The sequence below is a fragment of the Suricata suricatta genome, chromosome X (genome assembly GCF_006229205.1).
Source record: "Suricata suricatta isolate VVHF042 chromosome X, meerkat_22Aug2017_6uvM2_HiC, whole genome shotgun sequence".
NCBI classification, from domain to species: Eukaryota; Metazoa; Chordata; class Mammalia; order Carnivora; family Herpestidae; genus Suricata; species Suricata suricatta.
The window spans coordinates 92,875,669-92,894,040 of record NC_043717.1 but is presented as its reverse complement, the minus strand read 5'-3'; the positions used below and the strand labels follow the sequence as shown (position 1 = coordinate 92,894,040).

The 18,372-nt window shown below is 46.3% G+C and overlaps 1 protein-coding gene across 1 annotated transcript; it reads left to right on the top strand.

Moving 5' to 3' along the window:
- The first annotated feature begins 811 nt into the window (after positions 1–811).
- On the top strand, positions 812–16,797 carry IGSF1 (immunoglobulin superfamily member 1). The gene is made up of 20 exons (XM_029930455.1): positions 812–873; positions 3,172–3,308; positions 3,458–3,484; positions 3,914–4,195; positions 4,558–4,845; positions 6,752–7,036; positions 7,269–7,562; positions 8,032–8,310; positions 8,657–8,777; positions 10,623–10,693; positions 10,787–10,819; positions 11,206–11,496; positions 11,785–12,063; positions 12,687–12,974; positions 14,319–14,606; positions 14,788–15,075; positions 15,270–15,557; positions 15,674–15,952; positions 16,343–16,466; positions 16,621–16,797. The coding sequence occupies exons 2-20, from the start codon at positions 3,239–3,241 to the stop codon at positions 16,754–16,756; spliced, it is 4,011 nt and encodes a 1,336-aa protein (XP_029786315.1). The 5' UTR covers positions 812–873; positions 3,172–3,238; the 3' UTR covers positions 16,757–16,797.
- The last annotated feature ends 1,575 nt before the right edge of the window (positions 16,798–18,372 follow it).

Here is an 18,372-nt window from a genome sequence, read left to right as displayed (position 1 = left end):
AGGTTAATAGTAGTAGTGAAGGCAGCAGCTACCATTTATTGAACACTTACCATATTCTAGCATATTATGCTAGAAGTTTGACTTGCACTATCCCAACAAAGCCCCGCGCCGCCTTAGCTTCTGCTGTTTTCTTTTACAGATGGGGAAATTGGGACTCAGTTTAACTCACTTCAAGTCACTCAGCTATTGAACCTGGACTGAAATCCAAACTGGTGTGTCTCAAAAGCCTGAGCTTTTATCCCAAGCTGGCCTTTGGAAGCTGTCCAACTCACTTAACGCTCTCTGAGCTTCAGTTTCCTCATCTGTAAAACTGTGTGAAGTAACATGTCTTGTAGGGTTGCTATGAAGATTCGAACTAATAGCTGCCCAGGGCCCCTAGGCACACTAAGCATTTAAACCGTGGTGGCGACGTTCATGCATAAGTGGGGCATTAAATGGGCATAGGAAGATCTGAGATCCCTTTAAAGGCATCGGGGAGCTGCAGAGGAGAGATCTACAGCTTGGCAGTCCTAAGAGCTGGCCCTCTTCCCTAAAGAATACAGTGACCCAATGAAACTCAGACCGACAGGAGAGGGGACAGGGGCCTGAATTTGGCTCTGGCAATCTCTTCAGGGAGTCGGGAGAGAGGCGGAGAAATCCCGGTCGTCAGAGGACTGCAGGTGTCAGGCAGAGTTGGGGTAGGTGGGCTCCCGGAGCCCGGCGGAAGAAGGGGAAGAGTAAGGAGCGGCCCAGCAAACCGGCGGGGGAGAGAGGGAGGCGGGGCAGGAAGCCTGAGAGGATGTCCTTAGACAGCTCTTCTCGGGCAGGGCAGTTTGCTGCATCTGGAGGAGCTCACTGGAGAATCTCCAACTGCGGAGCGGGCCTTCAACTACCGTAAGTACCTGCAAACGAGCGCATAGCCAGTGGCTGAAGATTGAATACTGGCCATCAAATCCTAATCAAAACCCCCGAAATAGTCTCCCTGCTGTAACTAATTGCCGCACATCAAACTGCTCCTCAGTGTCTTCTCGCTACCCCTTTCATCTCTCTCCCTTTCTCCGTCCGTCCAAGGATCCCAGCCTTGCCTCGCTGAGAATATCTGGACAGTGTAAATATCTTCCTTTTTCCTTCTCAGTCTTCCCTCCAAACCCTCAGCGAAGCATGTACCCGGCACCCCGCCGAACCCAACCCTTTTGATTCCGGGCGCCCTCAAAGATATGCAGGGGCCAGCCATTAGACATTTCGGGTGTCACCCTCAAAAGCATTGCGGCGCTGCCTAAGGGTGGGGAAATTGCTTGGGGTAGAATAGAAAGGGTAGGTAAAAGGGCTGGACTGTGGAAGTTGAGGGTGGGAGTGGGGGTGTGAAAAGCCAAAAGTGGGCGTGGCCAATTAACCTGAAGCTGGTGGCTGTTTCCCAAATTCCCTGGGCACAAGATTTGTAGTTTGGGCTGGATCTTAGTGATTGGGGAGGGGTCAGCCATGCTGAGAAGCCCAGGTTTCCTCATTCCACTCAAGTCCACAGGAGGCAAAACCCTGGTTTAGGGGTCTAAGTGGCCAGTTTGGAATCTCAGATGGCATTTCTGGGCAGAATCCCAGATTGAACCTTTCCCTTGGCAGTAGAACCTGGCTTCCCCAATAAATCCTTGCCCAAAGCCCTGAGGCAACAAAGCAACAGGGTGGCACTCAAGCCTGGGCCTGGGCCTGGCCTTGAGAGGATCAGGGAAAAGGGGCTGTAGGAGTTGAGATTGGAAGAGCATCCATAGGGTCTTACACCAGGTTAATGCCCCCTTTGGGAAGAAGAAAAATAACCACTTTTTAATGAAATGTTTACTATGTGCCCTGTACATATATTATCTTTGATCCAACAGAACAAAAATGGTAGAAAGGTGTTTCTCCCCAACTTCACAAAAAAGTTCAGAGAGGTTAATTTGAGCATCCTTCAATGCAAAGTGAAAAAGGCAAAAGGAAACTGTCTCCTTGGATCTCTGACTTTCCACTTGTTTCCCACAGCCCAGATGTTTGAAAAGGAATCTTCTGGTCTTCCTGATCCTCCATCCTGTCCAATTATAGCACTGGAGCAGATTAGAGGCTGCATTACTAGGGACTGTTGGGGGGGGGTTAAAAACAGCTCTTTTCTTTTCTGGGAGCTGCCTTTACTTCACTCTATTGAGCTAGGATCAAACAGCCAGTGAGTACCTCAGACTCTGAATAGAGAGTTGGTGGAGGAGAGTTAGCTTGAGTTTGTGTGTGGTAGAGATACACCTTCCCTTGGCAAATGGATACTTTTGGTTTGGTGGGGGAGAAGAGCCAGGAAAGCATGAAAGTTCTATCTTGTGCACATGTGGTCAATAGTGGGGTTTTTGGAAAATGAAAAGGCCTCCCTGGATTCAAATATTTTTACCGTATCTCTGAAATTCAAACAATTCTCTATTTCCTTAGGAACAATGAACAAAATTGCTTATAAATTATGGGCAGCCAATACATCATTTACACCTGATATTAATTAGCTCAAGCAGGTTGATTACCCAAAACTTACTTGATATGGGGGGGTTTAAGCTTTGGGGGGCAAGAGATAAGAATGAGAGTAATATTACATCTGGAGCAGTCTACAGAAGGGAAGGCCTGATGGTATGAGATGGGAGCAGTGAGGAAAAGTAAGAAAGGGGTAGTTTAAATACTGGATTTAGAGCATTGGTGTTGGAGCTAAACATAAATTTGAATTTTGGCCTTCATATTTAATCTTTTGACATTGGACAAATTAAATATATCTTCTCTAAGCCTCAGTTTCCTTGCCAGCAAAATGGAGATGGTAAAAAAGCCTCCTTTACTAGGCTGTTGGAGAACTCAGATTATATATATATATATATATATATATATATAATCTAAAAAGATGACTCGCTACCCCTCTCATCTCTCTCATCCCCTGGGCTCCCTCTGGGCTGGATTAAGTTGCCCTCTGGGCCTCTGAGATTCCAGGGATGTACAGATATTTCAACCAATCTGATATCTTAAATGCCAGCAAAGACCTTGGGTAGGAGGAGAAGGGGTGAGAAAAAAGGGACAGGTGACCTTGTAGTACCTTTCATGTCTCTGAGGGAGTGGAAGGTACGGCTGTCAAGTGCAGTTTAGTAATCCAAACTAAACTTTGAGGGGCACGACAAGTCCCATGAGTAAAAACACTTTTGCTTTTAGATCTCACCACCTGCTGAGGGGCAGAACCCTGCAAGATTTGAAGTGCACATTGACCACCAGAGGCCCCATGACCCTGAACAGACCAAGGGAACAGTCCACCATGTTGCAGACATTCACTGTCTTGCTTTTTTGCTTTCGTGAGTATAAGGAAGGGATGAGGGGCAAGTAAACCTGTCACAGTTACCCCTATGAGTGGGCAGCTTGAGGAAGGAGAAGAGACTTTTGGAGAATGAAGGTTGGTGGCGTCAGTGTGGGGGACCTCCTTTACCATTCTCTCTCTTTTCAGGGCTGAGTCTGGGTATGACATCAATAGGTAAGTGAGTCCTGCCACCTCAGGTGGCACCACCTCAGGAACCTGCCACTTCCTGGAGGTTCCAAGGCATCAGTTGCTTCCATGGCCTTGGACATAACTGCCTTGGGACTGCAAAGATAATTCCCAGATTGATCTGATTGGGAATAGGAGCTCCTCACTTCATGACTTGGTTTCCCACAGAATAGTAAAAAGCTTTACCTCAGATGGAAAGGAAGCCAGACTTGTGCTGTATTTCCCAACTCACTTGAATCCCTTGAACAAATATCCTAGGGTCCCTATCCAATCCCCCACAGGAGCAGACATTCTTGTCCCCAAGGGAAGGCAAAAAGAGGAATCTGGGTCACAGCTAATTTTAAGGGACATTGCATGGCATGCTGTGGGAGGGAGAGGATTGGACTGCTCACATTTTGTGATCTTTGGAAATGACAGTGATGCATTCTCAACCGGAGCTGTGGATAGAGACCAACTACCCTCAGGCCCCTTGGGAGAACATCACACTTTTTTGCAAAAGCCCCTCTCGGATTTCAAGCAAGTTCCTGCTGCTGAAGGATAAGACACAGATGACATGGATCCGCCCTTCCTCCAAGACCTTCCAAGTTTCATTCCCCATAGGTGCACTTACTAAGTACAACGCAGGTCTTTACAGGTGCTGCTACTGGAAGGAGACAGGCTGGTCAGAGCCCAGTAAAGTTTTAGAGTTGGAGGCACCAGGTAAGAAGACAGCAATAGATAATCAAGAATAAACTCCAGCTCCTGGAATTCAAACTTGCTTTCACAGAGCATGATTTGTTTCGTTAATTCATTCATTTACCTCAAATTCATGAATGCATACATGCAGGCATTCCAGTTTGTTAGTGCCTACTCCTTATAGGCAATGCAGAATGAAGATCCAGTCTCTGAAACAGATCTAGAGAGCAAGCTCTCAACATAGGGAAGACCCGAGATGGGGGGAGGGAAGGGTGGCAAATAAGGATCATAAAGGGAAGGCTCCTTTAAGTAGCACCTTCCTCTGCTGCTCACTGAGCTACATTATCCTTGCTGTACCTGAATTTGAGTTCATTCTCTCCTTCCAGGCCAGCTGCCCAAGCCCATCTTCTGGATCCAGGCTGAGACCTCCCCTCTTCCTGGATGTAATGTTAACATACTCTGCCATGGCTGGCTGCAGGATTTGGTATTCATGCTGTTCAAAGAGGGATATGCAGAGCCCGCGGATTACCAAATCCCAACTGGGACAGTGGCCATATTCTCCATTGCCAACATGACACCTGAGAGCGAAGGGGTTTACATCTGCTGCACTCATATCCAGATGATCCCTACTCTGTGGTCAGAGCCCAGCAACCCCCTGAAGCTGATTGTAGCAGGTGGGTGTGGCTATGGCTGCTGGGGTCTGATGATAATTGTCCCTGGGATCATGGCTGGATGAACCAGGCTTTCTGAATTTACTTTTCTTAGCCAGGTCCTAGGCTCGGCAACCTGAGCTACAGTCATGTGACATTTTATTGAGATGCAAATTAGAATCCCACAAGGTACAAAGCAGATGTGTGGGAGCCAATTACTTGGCTAGTGAGTGAGCCCAACCCCGTGTGGCAGCTTCAGTTCATGACAGCTTCCTTGTTCTCTACTTATGAACATCATGCATTCATTCATTAATTCATTTGACTAAAATTTATTGAGCACTTAATATGTGCCAGGCACTGCCACTGCAGTCTTATAAGCTGGTTTTTAAATTTTAAGTGCATTTTATTGTATTTGTGATTATTATTTTTAAGTGTGGAAAACAATGGATTGTGCTAGTGCTGGTGATAAAAATAAACAAAAATGGTAAAAAGTCATAGTTTGTATTTTAGAAATGGCTTTATAAATGACTTTAGTTCTGTATGTATAAATTTGATAAGGCAGTATCAAGCTCCAAACACAGCAGAAGTCTCCTGAAAATGTTCAAATGCCAGACACACCACCCAGCCCCAATTTTACCACCCCATGGCTTGGATGCTTTCAGACAGAACTGGCCACATTTGCATCGGTTATTCCGTCAATCTTCACCAATAAGTTTGGGGAAAGCTGTGGTGCAACAGAAGGTACCCTGGATTTAGAAGTAGTAATCTTGGTTTCTAGTTCAACTTCTGACATCACTTCCCTGTGTGATTTTGAGCAAGTCACCTCCCCTCTTTGTGCTTTGGTTTCCCCCATTCTAAAATGGCATGATAGTATCTATATGACCTACTATATGATGCCCCTCTGTGTCTCAGTTTCCTGAGTAACAAAATTGGTATAAGAATAATGCCTACCTCACAGGGTTGTTGTGAGGATTTGCCTAAATATAATATATGTACAGTGCCTGGCATATAAGTTCTCAATAAATGGTAGATGTTAATTCATTAGTATAGCTTCTTATTGAAGATCGAATAACATAGACTGTCTGTTTGAATTGTGTATATGGATGTTTGTTGTACGAATGTCCTTCCAGAGTAGATTCCACTAACATACACTTTGGCAGTTACATTCACTGGTATCCCTCACTAAGCGATCAACTTTTTGCTGACAGGGACTGTGTCTTCTTACTTGTAAATCCTTATACCTATATGATACCTGACACATCCTAAATGCTCAATGAGCATATGACAGAGTTGATCTTTTTAATAATAGATGGGTGGGTCTACTTGACATGGTGGTAGGTAAGAACGAATGATATGGAATTAAGGCCCACCCCCTATTTTGTAGCATCATTCCCTTGGGAGAACAGTACATGGAAAAGAGGGTGTGTCCTCATTAACAGATTTTGTTGGGTTGAAGACTTATGGGCCAATACCTCCTTATTGTGTTCTTCCAATCTTGTGTTGGAAGTAGAGTCTTATTGGGCTTAATGTGTTCAAAAGCCATTTTTATTCCTGCAGTAGTATTCATGCTCTACAAAGCAAAAGCACATTTTCAGAAGTTTGATTTCTTGGGTGATTGAAAGAAGTACACTTGGCATTTCAGAAACCTAAAGATACAGGCAATTACAGATGTAACTATTCCATGAAGACACACCTGTATACATAGTTAGAGATCAGTGGATCTGATTAAGTGTGGTGAGAGGGGAGGTACCTAAGTGGATATGCCATTGATTACCTCCTAGAAGAGACTGAGATTCAAGGAATTGAGAGAGTAGAGGCTAAACTTTAGCTACCACTCCCTGTCTTAAAAGAAAATACCTAGGAAAATAAAACTAGAAGATAATAAGGAAGAATCAACCTACCACTAATTCAGGGTCTCTTCCCTTTCTAGGGCTTTATCCCAAACCAACTCTGACAGCGTATCCTGGGCCCATTATGGCAACTGGAGAAAGCTTGAACCTCAGGTGTCAGGGGCCAATCTATGGAATGACCTTTGCTCTAATAAGGCTTGAAGACTTTGAGAAATCCTTTTACCGCAGGAGGCCAATAAAAAATGAGGCATATTTCTTCTTCCAGGCTTTGAAAATCCATGATGCTGGACATTACCTCTGTTTTTACTATGATGGGTCAAACAGGGGTTCACTCTTTAGTGATATCCTGAAAATATGGGTAACCGGTAAGAGAAGGGAATGCCATGGCATCTATTTTAGGGGCTAAGTATATACAACTCCCTCTGGGCCTCTTGAAGAACCTGGTAATGCAGCCAGGACTAACAGTGGGGAAGAGAGCAGAATTTGTACACCTGGGTTTAGGATGGGATTTGCCAAGGGTGGACTGAAGGAAGAGAACCCTTAGTGGTGGGAAGGGAGGCAGACTACTAGCCCTTTCTATTTTGGGTCTCGTCCTAGATACTTTCCCCAAGACCTGGTTACTTGCTCAGCCCAGTCCTGTGGTCCAAATTGGTCAGAACATGAGCCTGTGGTGTCCAGGGCAAGTGGATGGAGTGGGACTTGCACTCTATAAGAAAGGAGAAGACAAAACACTTCAGCTCTTGGATACCACCCCCATTCATGACAATGAGTCATTCTTCCTGAACAATGTGACCTACAGTGACGCTGGAGTCTATAGCTGCCACTATCTCCTCTCCTGGAAGAACTCTATCAGGATGACATCACACAACACCGTGGAGCTCATGGCTGTAGGCAAGTGCTAACAAATGTCGTGTATTTTTATCACCATTACTGTATTCTAAGAAGGAGCTAGCAGCCCTCTATCCTCTTGGAGTTATGTGCCAAGGAAAAATATACGAGGAAGGTCATGTAGAATTTTCTCCAAAAACTATAGGTACCTTCTCTCCCAGGATTGCTACTCAAGTCCTCCCTCTCAGCATGGCCTAGCCCCATTGTGTTTCATGGAAAAGTTATTTTCCTTCTGGCCAGGGGAAATTTACAGGTGTAAGGTCTTCCTGAGAGAAGGTGGAAACCCAAGAGTCTTTAGAGCACTGAGGAGTGGGCCAAAAGATTCTGAGGCACAGTCAAATTTTGAGACCTCTGATATAGTGGAAGTGGAAAGGCAGAAAAAATCAAATAGGAAGCTGGGAAACATTTGTTGGGGGAAGGGATACTGAGTTCAAGGTCACTTATTATAACTCTGATTTCTGGATTGGTGCAGATAAGCTCCCTGAACCCTCCCTGTCAGCTTGGCCCAGCATCATGTTCAAGCTAGGAAATGCCATTACCCTCCAGTGCCGAGTATCTTACCCAGTACTCGAATTTTCTCTGGAATGGGAGGAAAGAGCAACATTTCAAAAATTCTCGGTGGATAGAGACTTCACCATCAGTAATGCTGAAGGGAAAGGCACAGGGACCTACAGTTGTAGTTATCATATAGAGGCACACCCCAGCATCTGGTCATATCGCAGTGAGTTCCTGAAGCTGATGGGGCCAGCAGGTGAGAGGACAGCTCTTCATGGGTATGCCCTTCCATGGTTTTGGTCATGATAGCCCTGAGATCCCAGAGCAGTGCCCAGAAAGCTACAGAAAGGGGAGTCAAGGGCTTGTAAGTCAGAATCCTTGGGTTTGCACACCGGTCCTCTGGGGTGGTCTCATCATCATTCAAAGGCAGTAAGCAGGATACTTTCAAAGCTCTCATTCTTTATTAAAAAAAAAAAAAGAAGGTCACTTCTGTTCACCTTCCCTTCACCTTCAGGAACCAGCCCCCGCCATCTTCCCCCTGAATGTGTTCACCTCCCCCTGTCCCTTTCAAGGCCCCTACTTCTGGTCTTCTCTGGCAACAGGCTTTCTCACTTGGAATTATGTTCTGAATGAAGCTATCAGGCTTTCGTTAATCATGCTGCTCGTTGCCTTGCTGTTGGTGGTGCTGTGGATAAGGTGGAAGTTTCGGAGACTCAGAATCAGGTAACTGTCTTGTCCCAGCCTCCTGTTCTTCAATCTAGCTGAGTCCAGGCTCCCCCGAGACTCAGACACAGTCATGTTCCATTTGAGACAAGCCACAGGGTCACACTTTTTGTATGCCTCACCTTCTGAGTTTCAAAAACAAGACTTTCTCATCCCAGCTCTTTCTCTTTCACCTTGCAGAGAGGTCAGCACCCAAGCCAGAAGGCAGAGAAACATATACTTCTCAGAGGGAGAAGGAATCAGAACCGTATCCATTGATTCCTCCCCCAAGGAGAGTACCCAAATTTCCCACTCAAACCACCCTGTCCCTCATAGATGATTAATGTCTCCCACATTAACTTAGTCTGAACTTTTTCTCTTGTAAGAAGCCAAGCTCTTCTGTTTCTCCAGGTGTTATCCAACTCCCATCCCAACTTTTCATTGTTACTCCTAGCTTTCAAGGGCTAGAGAGCCTTGTGGTCCATCCTAGTTGTCCTATAAACCAATATTTCCACTGCTCTGGCCTCCAACCACCTGTGCAGGGCATCCTGAGAATATAATCTTAACCTGGATGGGCATCTGAGGAGGCAGTGGATTGTCCAGGGCATCAAACTGCTTCCTCTGAATCAAACAAGTCATCCTGCCATTTCCTTTGATCCTTTGGAGTTTTCTGGGCCATACCCCTCTCTCTCTGATCCCCATGGCTTGTGCTTAGGCAATTCTGCTTAAAAACAAGAAGAGAAATGACAGCTCCCAGCTTGGTGGGGGCCTCAGCCCCTGAATGCCTTATCTACTGCCCCCAACCTCCTAACTCCTGGCTGTGTCATAAGCCTTTGTGTATTTAAACACAGTAGCTGATGACTATGATTTGTGTCGGTGTTTTCCACTAGGATCTGAGGGACAGAGTGCTTAGGTAATTAGAAGGGAGCCCCAAAATCTTCTGCAAAAACCACCGCCCTTTGAGTTTTCAAAAGGTCTCAATGGGGGTCAGTCTTAGTTGTCCTCAGAATCTATCCTGAGTCTTGCATCTTAGGGTAACCTCAAATCCAGGGGTGAGAAAAAAATATGGCTTCAAGTGCCCTACCTCAGCTCAGGACCACCGCATCAAAGAATGGGTTCAGAAAGCAGATTTGAGAGAAAGCAGCTTGAAAACCATGTTTTCCTGACCAGGAAAGAGGGTCAGTGTTTTCTAAGTACAAATTGCCAAGTGGATTTTGGCTTAATATCATCTAATTCTACAGGACACATAACCCAAAGCTGCTGCACATTGCTTGTCATAATCTGGGTGGGGGTAGAGAGATCCCACTCTCTGACAAGCTTAGCTCAGCACTGACAATCTTCGGGGTAATTCACCAAGGCTGCCTAGGCAACCCTTCCATAACAAAGGCAGGTGAGGTAGGTCGGTCTGAGGACCAATACTGCCATAACAAAAACTGCTTCCAAACTTAAACTTGATGACAGAGAAACACCCAAGACTTTTTCCTCCACCCCCACACCCACCACCCAGAGCTGCCGATCACTCTGAACTCCAAGGGTTCTGAGAGCTGGGGTAACAAAAGCATTTTCACATCTGACAACTCAATTCCAGCAACAGCCTAATCAGGGGCCACGGGGAGCTGACACCTGATACAGGCTGGGAAGGGGGGAGAGGGTGGGGGGCACGTGGGTCATGAAAGCGCAAGAGGTTTGTAGGTGGTGAGGTCCTCAAAAAGAAAAGTCATCGATGTCAGAAAAGATTATATCCCATTATCCTGCCCAAATCCTTATTGGGTGGTGAGCAAGCCAATGACATAAATTGCCGCCCCCTTCTCTCCGCCCTCCCCCTAACCCCAGCAGCTCCTCTCGTCTTTTTTCTGGTCTCACTAGAGAAGCCTGGTTGCTGGGGACTGCTCAAGGGGTCACCATGCTCTTCATAGTCACGGCCCTCCTCTGCTGTGGTGAGTACAGGGGGGTGGGGAAGGGGCCTGGGCAGAAGGCGTGGGAATCCCGTGGGGGAGGGGGCCGAGCCCTGGCAGCAATTTCTTTTGCAGGACTGTGCAATGGGGTATTGACAGAAGAGACTGGTGAGTTTTTTTCCTGCTCCAGACTGGGACATTCCTTCCTGGAGATTGAAATAACTACAGAGTGTCAGTGTCAGTGGCCAGGGAGTGACTGGTTGGGAGGGAAAGTCAGCCAGGAAGGGGCACTTGCTAAAGCTACTGGCAAAATTTAGCCTCCAACTCTGCTTTTCTGCTGCAAAATGCCCCCCTCCCAAGCTTCTGCACTTTTCTGAGGCTCAGCTGAGATATAAGCTTCCGCCTACCCCTAGCACCTGCAGAAGGAAGGAAAGAGTTTGGATCTGGGTTGAAAGAGGAGGTGGGCATTGTGATCTAGGTAGGGGGTTCAAGGGCAAAGAAAGGGGGAGGGGAGGGAAGAGGGAAGATGGCTTCATTAACTCTGCTGTTTCTAGAAATAATCATGCCAACCCCTAAGCCTGAGCTGTGGGCAGAGACCAACTTCCCTCTTGCCCCGTGGAAGAACTTAACCCTCTGGTGTAGAAGCCCTTCTGGCTCAACTAAGGAGTTTGTGTTGCTGAAGGACGAGACCGGGTGGATTGCAACTCGACCAGCCTCCGAGCAGGTCCGGGCTGCCTTCCCCCTTGGCGTCCTGACCCAGAGCCACATCGGGAGTTACCACTGCCATTCATGGGAGGAAATGGCTGTGTCGGAGCCCAGTGAGGCCCTGGAACTGGTGGGCACAGGTAAGAAAAGGCAGAGACTCCTCCCAGGGTGATCCTCAGTGTCCTGTGACTCCAACAATGTTCCTGAGAGTGAGGGAATAATGCACACTGACCTGGAACCCAAGGGGCTTGTGCTGCAAGTAGAAGAGGACAGGCCCTGAAATGGGGGAGGGGGTTGGGGAGAGACTTATGGGAAGAACCAAAGGCCAGTCTGGGATGGATTTCTATTTTGCTGACAAGTGACGCCAAGTGTCCCATCTGGGCACCTCCAAACTTTGGCCTCCTTTTCCACCCCATTTTGCTTCCCAGACATCCTCCCCAAACCTGTCATTTCTGCTTCTCCCCCAATCCGGGGCCAGAAACTGCAAATCCGGTGCAAAGGATGGTTGGCAGGCATGGAGTTTGTTCTGTACAAGGAGGGAGTGCAGGAACCTGTCCAGCAACTTGGTGCCATTGGGAGAGAAGCCTTCTTTACAATCCAAAGAATGGAGGCTAAAGATGAAGGCAATTATAGCTGCCGTACCCACACTGAAAAGCGCCCCTTCAAGTGGTCTGAGCCCAGTGAGCCCCTGGAACTTGTTATAAAAGGTAGAGCTGAAAAGGGTGTGTGAGGGAGGAGAGGGGGAAGGCAAAGCTCTGGGTCAGACACTCCTCTCCCCACAGAAACTTTGCTGCTGGTCCTAGGAGCCTGTGTCCAATCTTAGAGCCAGGCAGGCGTGGCGCTGGGAGTGCCGGGGCCTCTGGCTGCGTGATATTAATAGCTATAATCGTTATTAATAGCTGAGGTTTGTGGAGGGTGATTTAATTTTTTCCAATTATTTTCAAATTAATTATCTTATTTAGATATAGAGCAAATATTCAAGGGAGGTGGAACAGGTACAATTCCCCCTTCTTGCCCAAATGGGCAAACTGAGCCTCAGGGGACCACCAGAGCTCCCATGAAAGTTCACCCTTTTAGCTATTCTCCATTGCCTGCCCTGAGGACAGCAAGGATTAAGCTGGAGGAGGTGAAGTGGGGAGGGGGTCAGGAGTTCCCTGTGAGAAGTCCATCTGCAAAGTGTACTTGCCTTGATCTTTAAATGCATCTACTTCTGAATGAAATGCTATAGAAAACAAAGCCGCTTCCAGGAACCAATATTTGCTATATTAGTTATGTTTCTTTTTTGTTTCTTAACTTGGCTTTGTGTTGTGTTTTGTCTTTTGCCTTCTAGAAATGTACCCCAAACCATTCTTCAAGACATGGGCCAGCCCTGTGGTCACTCCTGGTGCCCGAGTGACTTTCAACTGCTCTACTCCCCACCAGCACATGACCTTTATTCTCTACAAAGATGGAAATGAAATAGCATCCAGTGACAGGTCTTGGGCAAGTCCAGGGGCCAGTGCAGCTCACTTTCTGATCATTTCAGTGGGCGCTGATGATGGAGGGAATTACAGCTGCCGCTATTATGACTTTGTTATCTGGTCTGAGCCCAGTGACACTGTGGAGCTCGTGGTGACAGGTCAGGAGTGGGGACATGCAGACGGAGACAGTATTGACTCTGGGACAGTGGGTGGAAGGGCTGCCAGCAGGAGAGTAAAAGCGGTTCTTCTTAAATTCACCAAGATAAAGCATGCAACTCTTGATCTCAGGGTCATGAGATCAAGACCCATGTTGGACATGGTGCCTATTCAAATACATAATTAAATAAAATAGAAGCCACCAAGGAAGTGCTTAGGAAAGTGCCTGGCACATAGAAAACAGTCCATGAAAGGCAACTGACTGTATTATTATTATTAATACAGAGAGAAGAGCCAAAGGAGAAGGGAGAGGGGAGAGGCAAGTAATTCACTTCTAGGGAAAAAAGGGAAGTAGATGAGAGTGTCCAATCCCCAAGGCAAAGCTCACATTGCTCTATTTCTGAAATCTTTTTGTGGCTTAGCCTGGAGGTTTAGGCTCAATGTTCACTTTTTCTGTAAATGGGCTGTCAGAGATTGGTGGGCTGGATGGCCCTCAGAGAAAGGGCAAAGACCCAGGGGCACCTGGGAGGCTCAGCTGGTTGAGCGGCTGGCTTTGGGTCAGGTCATGATCTCACAGTTCGTGTATTTGAACCCCGTGTCAGGCTCTGTGCTGACAGCTAGCCGAGAGCCTGGAGCCTGCTTCAGATTCTGTGTCTCCCTCTCTCTCTGACCCTCCCCTGCTCATGCTGTCTCTCTCTTTCTCTCAAAAATAAAAATAAATAAAACATTAAAAAATTTAAAAAAAAGAAAGGGCAAAGAACTTGAAATGACAGCTGCATATTATGCAGCCATTGCAAATGACAATTTTCAAAGGCTCATTAACATCATGGGAAACTGTTTACTATATAAAGTTAAGTTGAAAACGTTAAACTACACAACCGTACATACAATAGGATCTCGATTAATCAAATAGTTACAGCTACAATGATATGGGCACACATAGGAAAAAATTAAAAAGAAATACAGAGAAACATATAAAGAATGATTATATTTGAGTGATAGAATTGTATTTCCTTAGATTTTCTCTGTATTTTTTTGGTTTAGTTAATTTATTTTGAGAGAGCGCACACGCACATGAGTTGGTTAGGGACAGAGAGAGAGGGAGAGAGAGAATCTCAAAACAAACTTTTTATGGTCAGCACGGAGCCCAATGTGGAGCTCAAACCCGCAAACTGTGAGATCATGACCTGAGCTGAAATCAACACTTAATGGACTGAACCACCCAGCACCCCTTTAGTACTTTCTAATTTGCTGCAACAAACACATTATGCTTCTTACAATAACACTAGAAAAGCAATTTGCAGAATGTGGGGGCTTCATCCACATAGTGGTCTCTTGAATTTCAGAATACTACCCGCAACCCACTCTCGTGGCGCAGCCAGGTCCTGTGGTGCTTCCTGGAAAGAATGTGACCCTGCACTGCCAAGGGGCTTTCCTGGGCATGAGGTTTGCCCTCTTGCATGAAGGAAACCAGATTCCCTTACAGTTCCAGAGCCCTTCAGGGAACTCAACTGACTTCTTCTTTCACACCATCGGAGCAGAGGACTCTGGAAACTACAGTTGTGTCTACTATGAGACCACCATGTCAAATAGGGGATCACATCTCAGCAAGCCCATTACGATCTGGGTGACTGGTAAGAACAGACAAGCTAGGAGACTGGGACAAAGACAACTGGAGTAGGGGTTAGGGAGGATAGAAGTTTAGGCCAGACCATAGAGGGGAACCATTGCATCCAGAAGGAGAAAGGTAAAGGGTAAATGCAGCAAATAATAAGTTTCCATACTCACTAATTTCCATCTTCCATCTCTTTCTAGACACCTTCCCCAAGCCATGGTTGTTTGCTGAGCCTAGTTCTGTGGTTCCTGTGGGGCAGAATGTTACTCTCTGGTGCCAGGGGCCAGTCCATGGAGTGGGGTACATTCTGCACAGAGAAAGAGAAGCCACTTCAGTGCAGCTCTGGGGATCCACTAGTAATGATGGGGCATTCCCCATCACCAATATATCTGGTGCTAGCATAGGGCGTTACAGCTGCTGCTACCACCCTGACTGGACCAGCTCTATCAAGATACAGCCTAGCAACACTCTGGAACTCATAGTCACAGGTAAGGGGAAGGTGCTCTGGACTGGGCATGGGAGCATAGAGAAGAAAGAATGGACTGCAAGATGCTTCATGGAAATAGTTTTTGAAGAGTCAAGGAGAGGGAAGCAATAGTCTTTCTTCTTTATTGAACAGACTCCAGAAGTGGCACACTGGAAAGTGGCCTCCTTTCTCTGACCAGTAGTTAATTTTTTCTAGGTTTACTCCTGAAACCCAGCCTCTTAGCCCTGCCAGGTCCCATTGTAGCCCCTGGAGAAAATATGACCTTTCAATGCCAAGGAGAACTTCCAGACTCAACATTTGTCCTGCTGAAGGAGGGCACTCAAGAGCCTTTGGAGCAACAGAAGCCAAGTGGGTTCAGGGCTGACTTCTGGATGCCAGCGGTGAGAGGTCAAGATTCTGGGATCTATAGCTGTGTTTATTATTTGAACTCTGCTCCCTTTGCGGCTTCCAATCACAGTGACTTCCTGGAGATCTGGGTGACTGGTAAGGTCCTGGAGACCTCAGTAATAGTCTAGATTTTATAGTTTTAAAGTAGGTAGCCTTAAGTGGGTTCAGGGCCACTTCTTCAAATACTGACTGGTTGTCCTGGTTGGTTGCAGATAAGCCTCCTAAGCCCTCGTTGTCAGCCTGGCCTAGCACCGTGTTCAAGCTAGGAAAGGACATCACCCTTCAGTGCCGAGGACCCCTTCCAGGAGTTGAATTTGTCCTGGAGCATGATGGAGAAGAGGCTCCTCAGCAGTTCTCAGAGGATGGGGACTTTGTCATCAACAACGTAGAAGGAAAAGGCATTGGCAACTATAGCTGCAGCTACCGCCTCCAGGCCTATCCTGATATCTGGTCAGAGCCTAGTGATGCCCTGGAGCTGCTGGGGGCAGCAGGTGAGAGGATAATCCCTCCATGATCCTAGTATAACCTACCTAGGATCCCAGAGGCAGTCTCAATGGAGACCACCCAAATATGGAGGTGGGAGGGTTTGGAGTCAGAGACCTCAAGTGTGGCTATTTTTCTCCCAAGGTTGGTAGGGAGGTGAGATCTTGGATTCACTCACAGATAGTGAACAAGATACTTTCAAGGCATCTTCCACCCCCCAAAAGGAAAGCTACTTCTGCCTCAGCGTAAGCACTGGCTCTGACCATCCCCTCTTCATTCTCAGCACATGGCTTCCATGTGAACCTTGGAGGAGGCCAGATGAGGGGGCAAAAAGAGATCAGGAGAACAGACATGTGGTAACCTCCATGGCCTTGGTTTCTGCTCTTTTATCATCACAGGGCCTGCTGCTCAGGAGTGCACTGTGGGGAACATTGTCCGGAGTAGTCTGATTGTGGTGGTAGTTGTGGCCTTGGGGGTGGTGCTAGCCATAGAGTGGAGGAAGTGGCCTCGACTCCGAACCAGGTAAATACCTCATGGCAGCCTCCTTCTATAAACCCAGGGCTGCTGGAGAAACAGTGATCTGAATGCTCTTTGAATATCTGAGCCCCATAACACAAACTGTTTTCAGTTTAATGGTTTTGGATCTTTCCTCAGTCATGTCTTTTTCTCTACATAGGGACTCAGAGACAGATGGAAGAGACCAGACCATAGCCCTTGAAGAGTGTAACCAAGGAGGAGAACGAGGCACCAACACCAGATCTCCCTCATCAGTCTCTCAGGAAACCTCAGTGGAACTGCCAGTCCCAATATAATAATCTCCTCATTTACAAGAGCTTTCCTCTCCTCTCTTTTATCTTCAGAGACCTGAAGATCCAACTGATTATACTGGATCTACCATTCTTTGGCCACTAATCACCTGAGCTGAGTCAAGGGGATTCTGGGAGTTGAGAGCTCTAATAGGGTGAGATGTTTACTGAAGAGAGATTCCTTACCCCTGTAACTCCTCACTGTACTGATTTATTGGTGCATGAAATTCTATTAAAAACATATCTTCTGAATAAAGAGAGTATTCACTATTTAACAACAACAACAACAAAAAAAAACTATGGCAGTGGTTTTTCCATGGGTCGACTGTCTACTTACTGCTTAGAAATGGTGTATTGGAGCTGACTTCCATGGGAGAGTAAGAGAGCATGAGGCTGCTAGCACAAAAGAAGGAGCTTAAGGATGGGATGGGGAAGGAGGGAAGGCTCCAAAAGAGTACTTCCCAATTTGGTTTGACACATTGTCATCAGCAGAATGTCTTTTTGTCCTTCCATCTCATTATTCGATGGATGAATGGATGAATGACAATGATCCTTCCAAGTTCAGCCCAAGGAGGGCAAATATTGAAAGTATATATGTTTTACCCTGTTACTTTTAGGTCCATAGCATGCCTTCTTTCAAACATCAGACTTAGCTCGCTGCAGAACTTTGAAATTGACAAAGTATGCTTTGTGGCCCTTACCTAACAGAGTGTACATTAATTCACTCTTAAGTCTAAATGATTTATACAAGCTGGATAGTTTGATGGTCCCTAAAGAGAACTTTGTTTTCCCAAAGGAATAGGTCTCTGGTGTTGGGATCTCAGAGAGTGAGTAAGCGATTGAGGTGACTGATTTCAAGAAGGGGAAACTGTGAAATACTAAAAGACAAAGAGTATCTCCTCCCATGACTCCAAGTGGAGGCTGGCTTGCATTCAGAGCCCCTGATTTTTCTCCCTGGATTGCTCCTTGGGTGGGAATTCAGTACACATTAAGGGGATTGGATTGGGGAAGGGAGCTCACCTAGTTCTTTGAACCTGTTCATGACCTCAGAAGAATTGACCTTCAGGTCCTAGAAGGAGGTCATGTTTCTTTTAAACCTGACCCTGGGGGCACCTGGGTGGCTCAGTTCGTTAATTGTCCGGCTCCTGGCTTCGGCTCAGGTCATGATCTCATGGTTTGTGGGTTTGAGCCCCGCATCAGGCTCTGTGCTGACAGCTAGCTCAGAGCCTGGAGCCTGCTTCGGATTCTGTGTCTCCCTCTCTGTCTGACCTTCCCCTGCTCATACTGTCTCTCTCTCTCTAAAAAATAAATAAAATATTTTTAAAAATTTAAACCTGACCCTAGAGTTCCTTACCCCCCAACACTGTTTAATTCTAAGCCAACAATGATCAGTTGAATGATGCACAAAAGTGCTATACACAGTGAGTTATTTATCTCAGGTTACAATAAAATTTAGAAAGCAACTCCTGTATTCTAACATTAGGGAGCTTATTTACCCATAAACTTAATGAAAAAAATGAATCCCATTTCCCTTAATCCTTATAGAATGAAACACTGAGTACTATAGACTAATTTGTATTAAGCCCTTTGGAATGTAGAAGTACAAAATCTCACTCTGATTT

Excerpts from the sequence above, each read along its gene's own strand:
- IGSF1 (XM_029930455.1), top strand. The coding sequence starts at position 3,239 with ATGACCCTGAACAGACCAAGGGAACAGTCCACCATGTTGCAGACATTC. Across the intron at positions 3,485-3,913 it reads TCTGGGTATGACATCAATAG|TGATGCATTCTCAACCGGAG; the intron begins GTAAGTGAGTCC and ends TGGAAATGACAG. Across the intron at positions 15,953-16,342 it reads GGAGCTGCTGGGGGCAGCAG|GGCCTGCTGCTCAGGAGTGC; the intron begins GTGAGAGGATAA and ends TTATCATCACAG.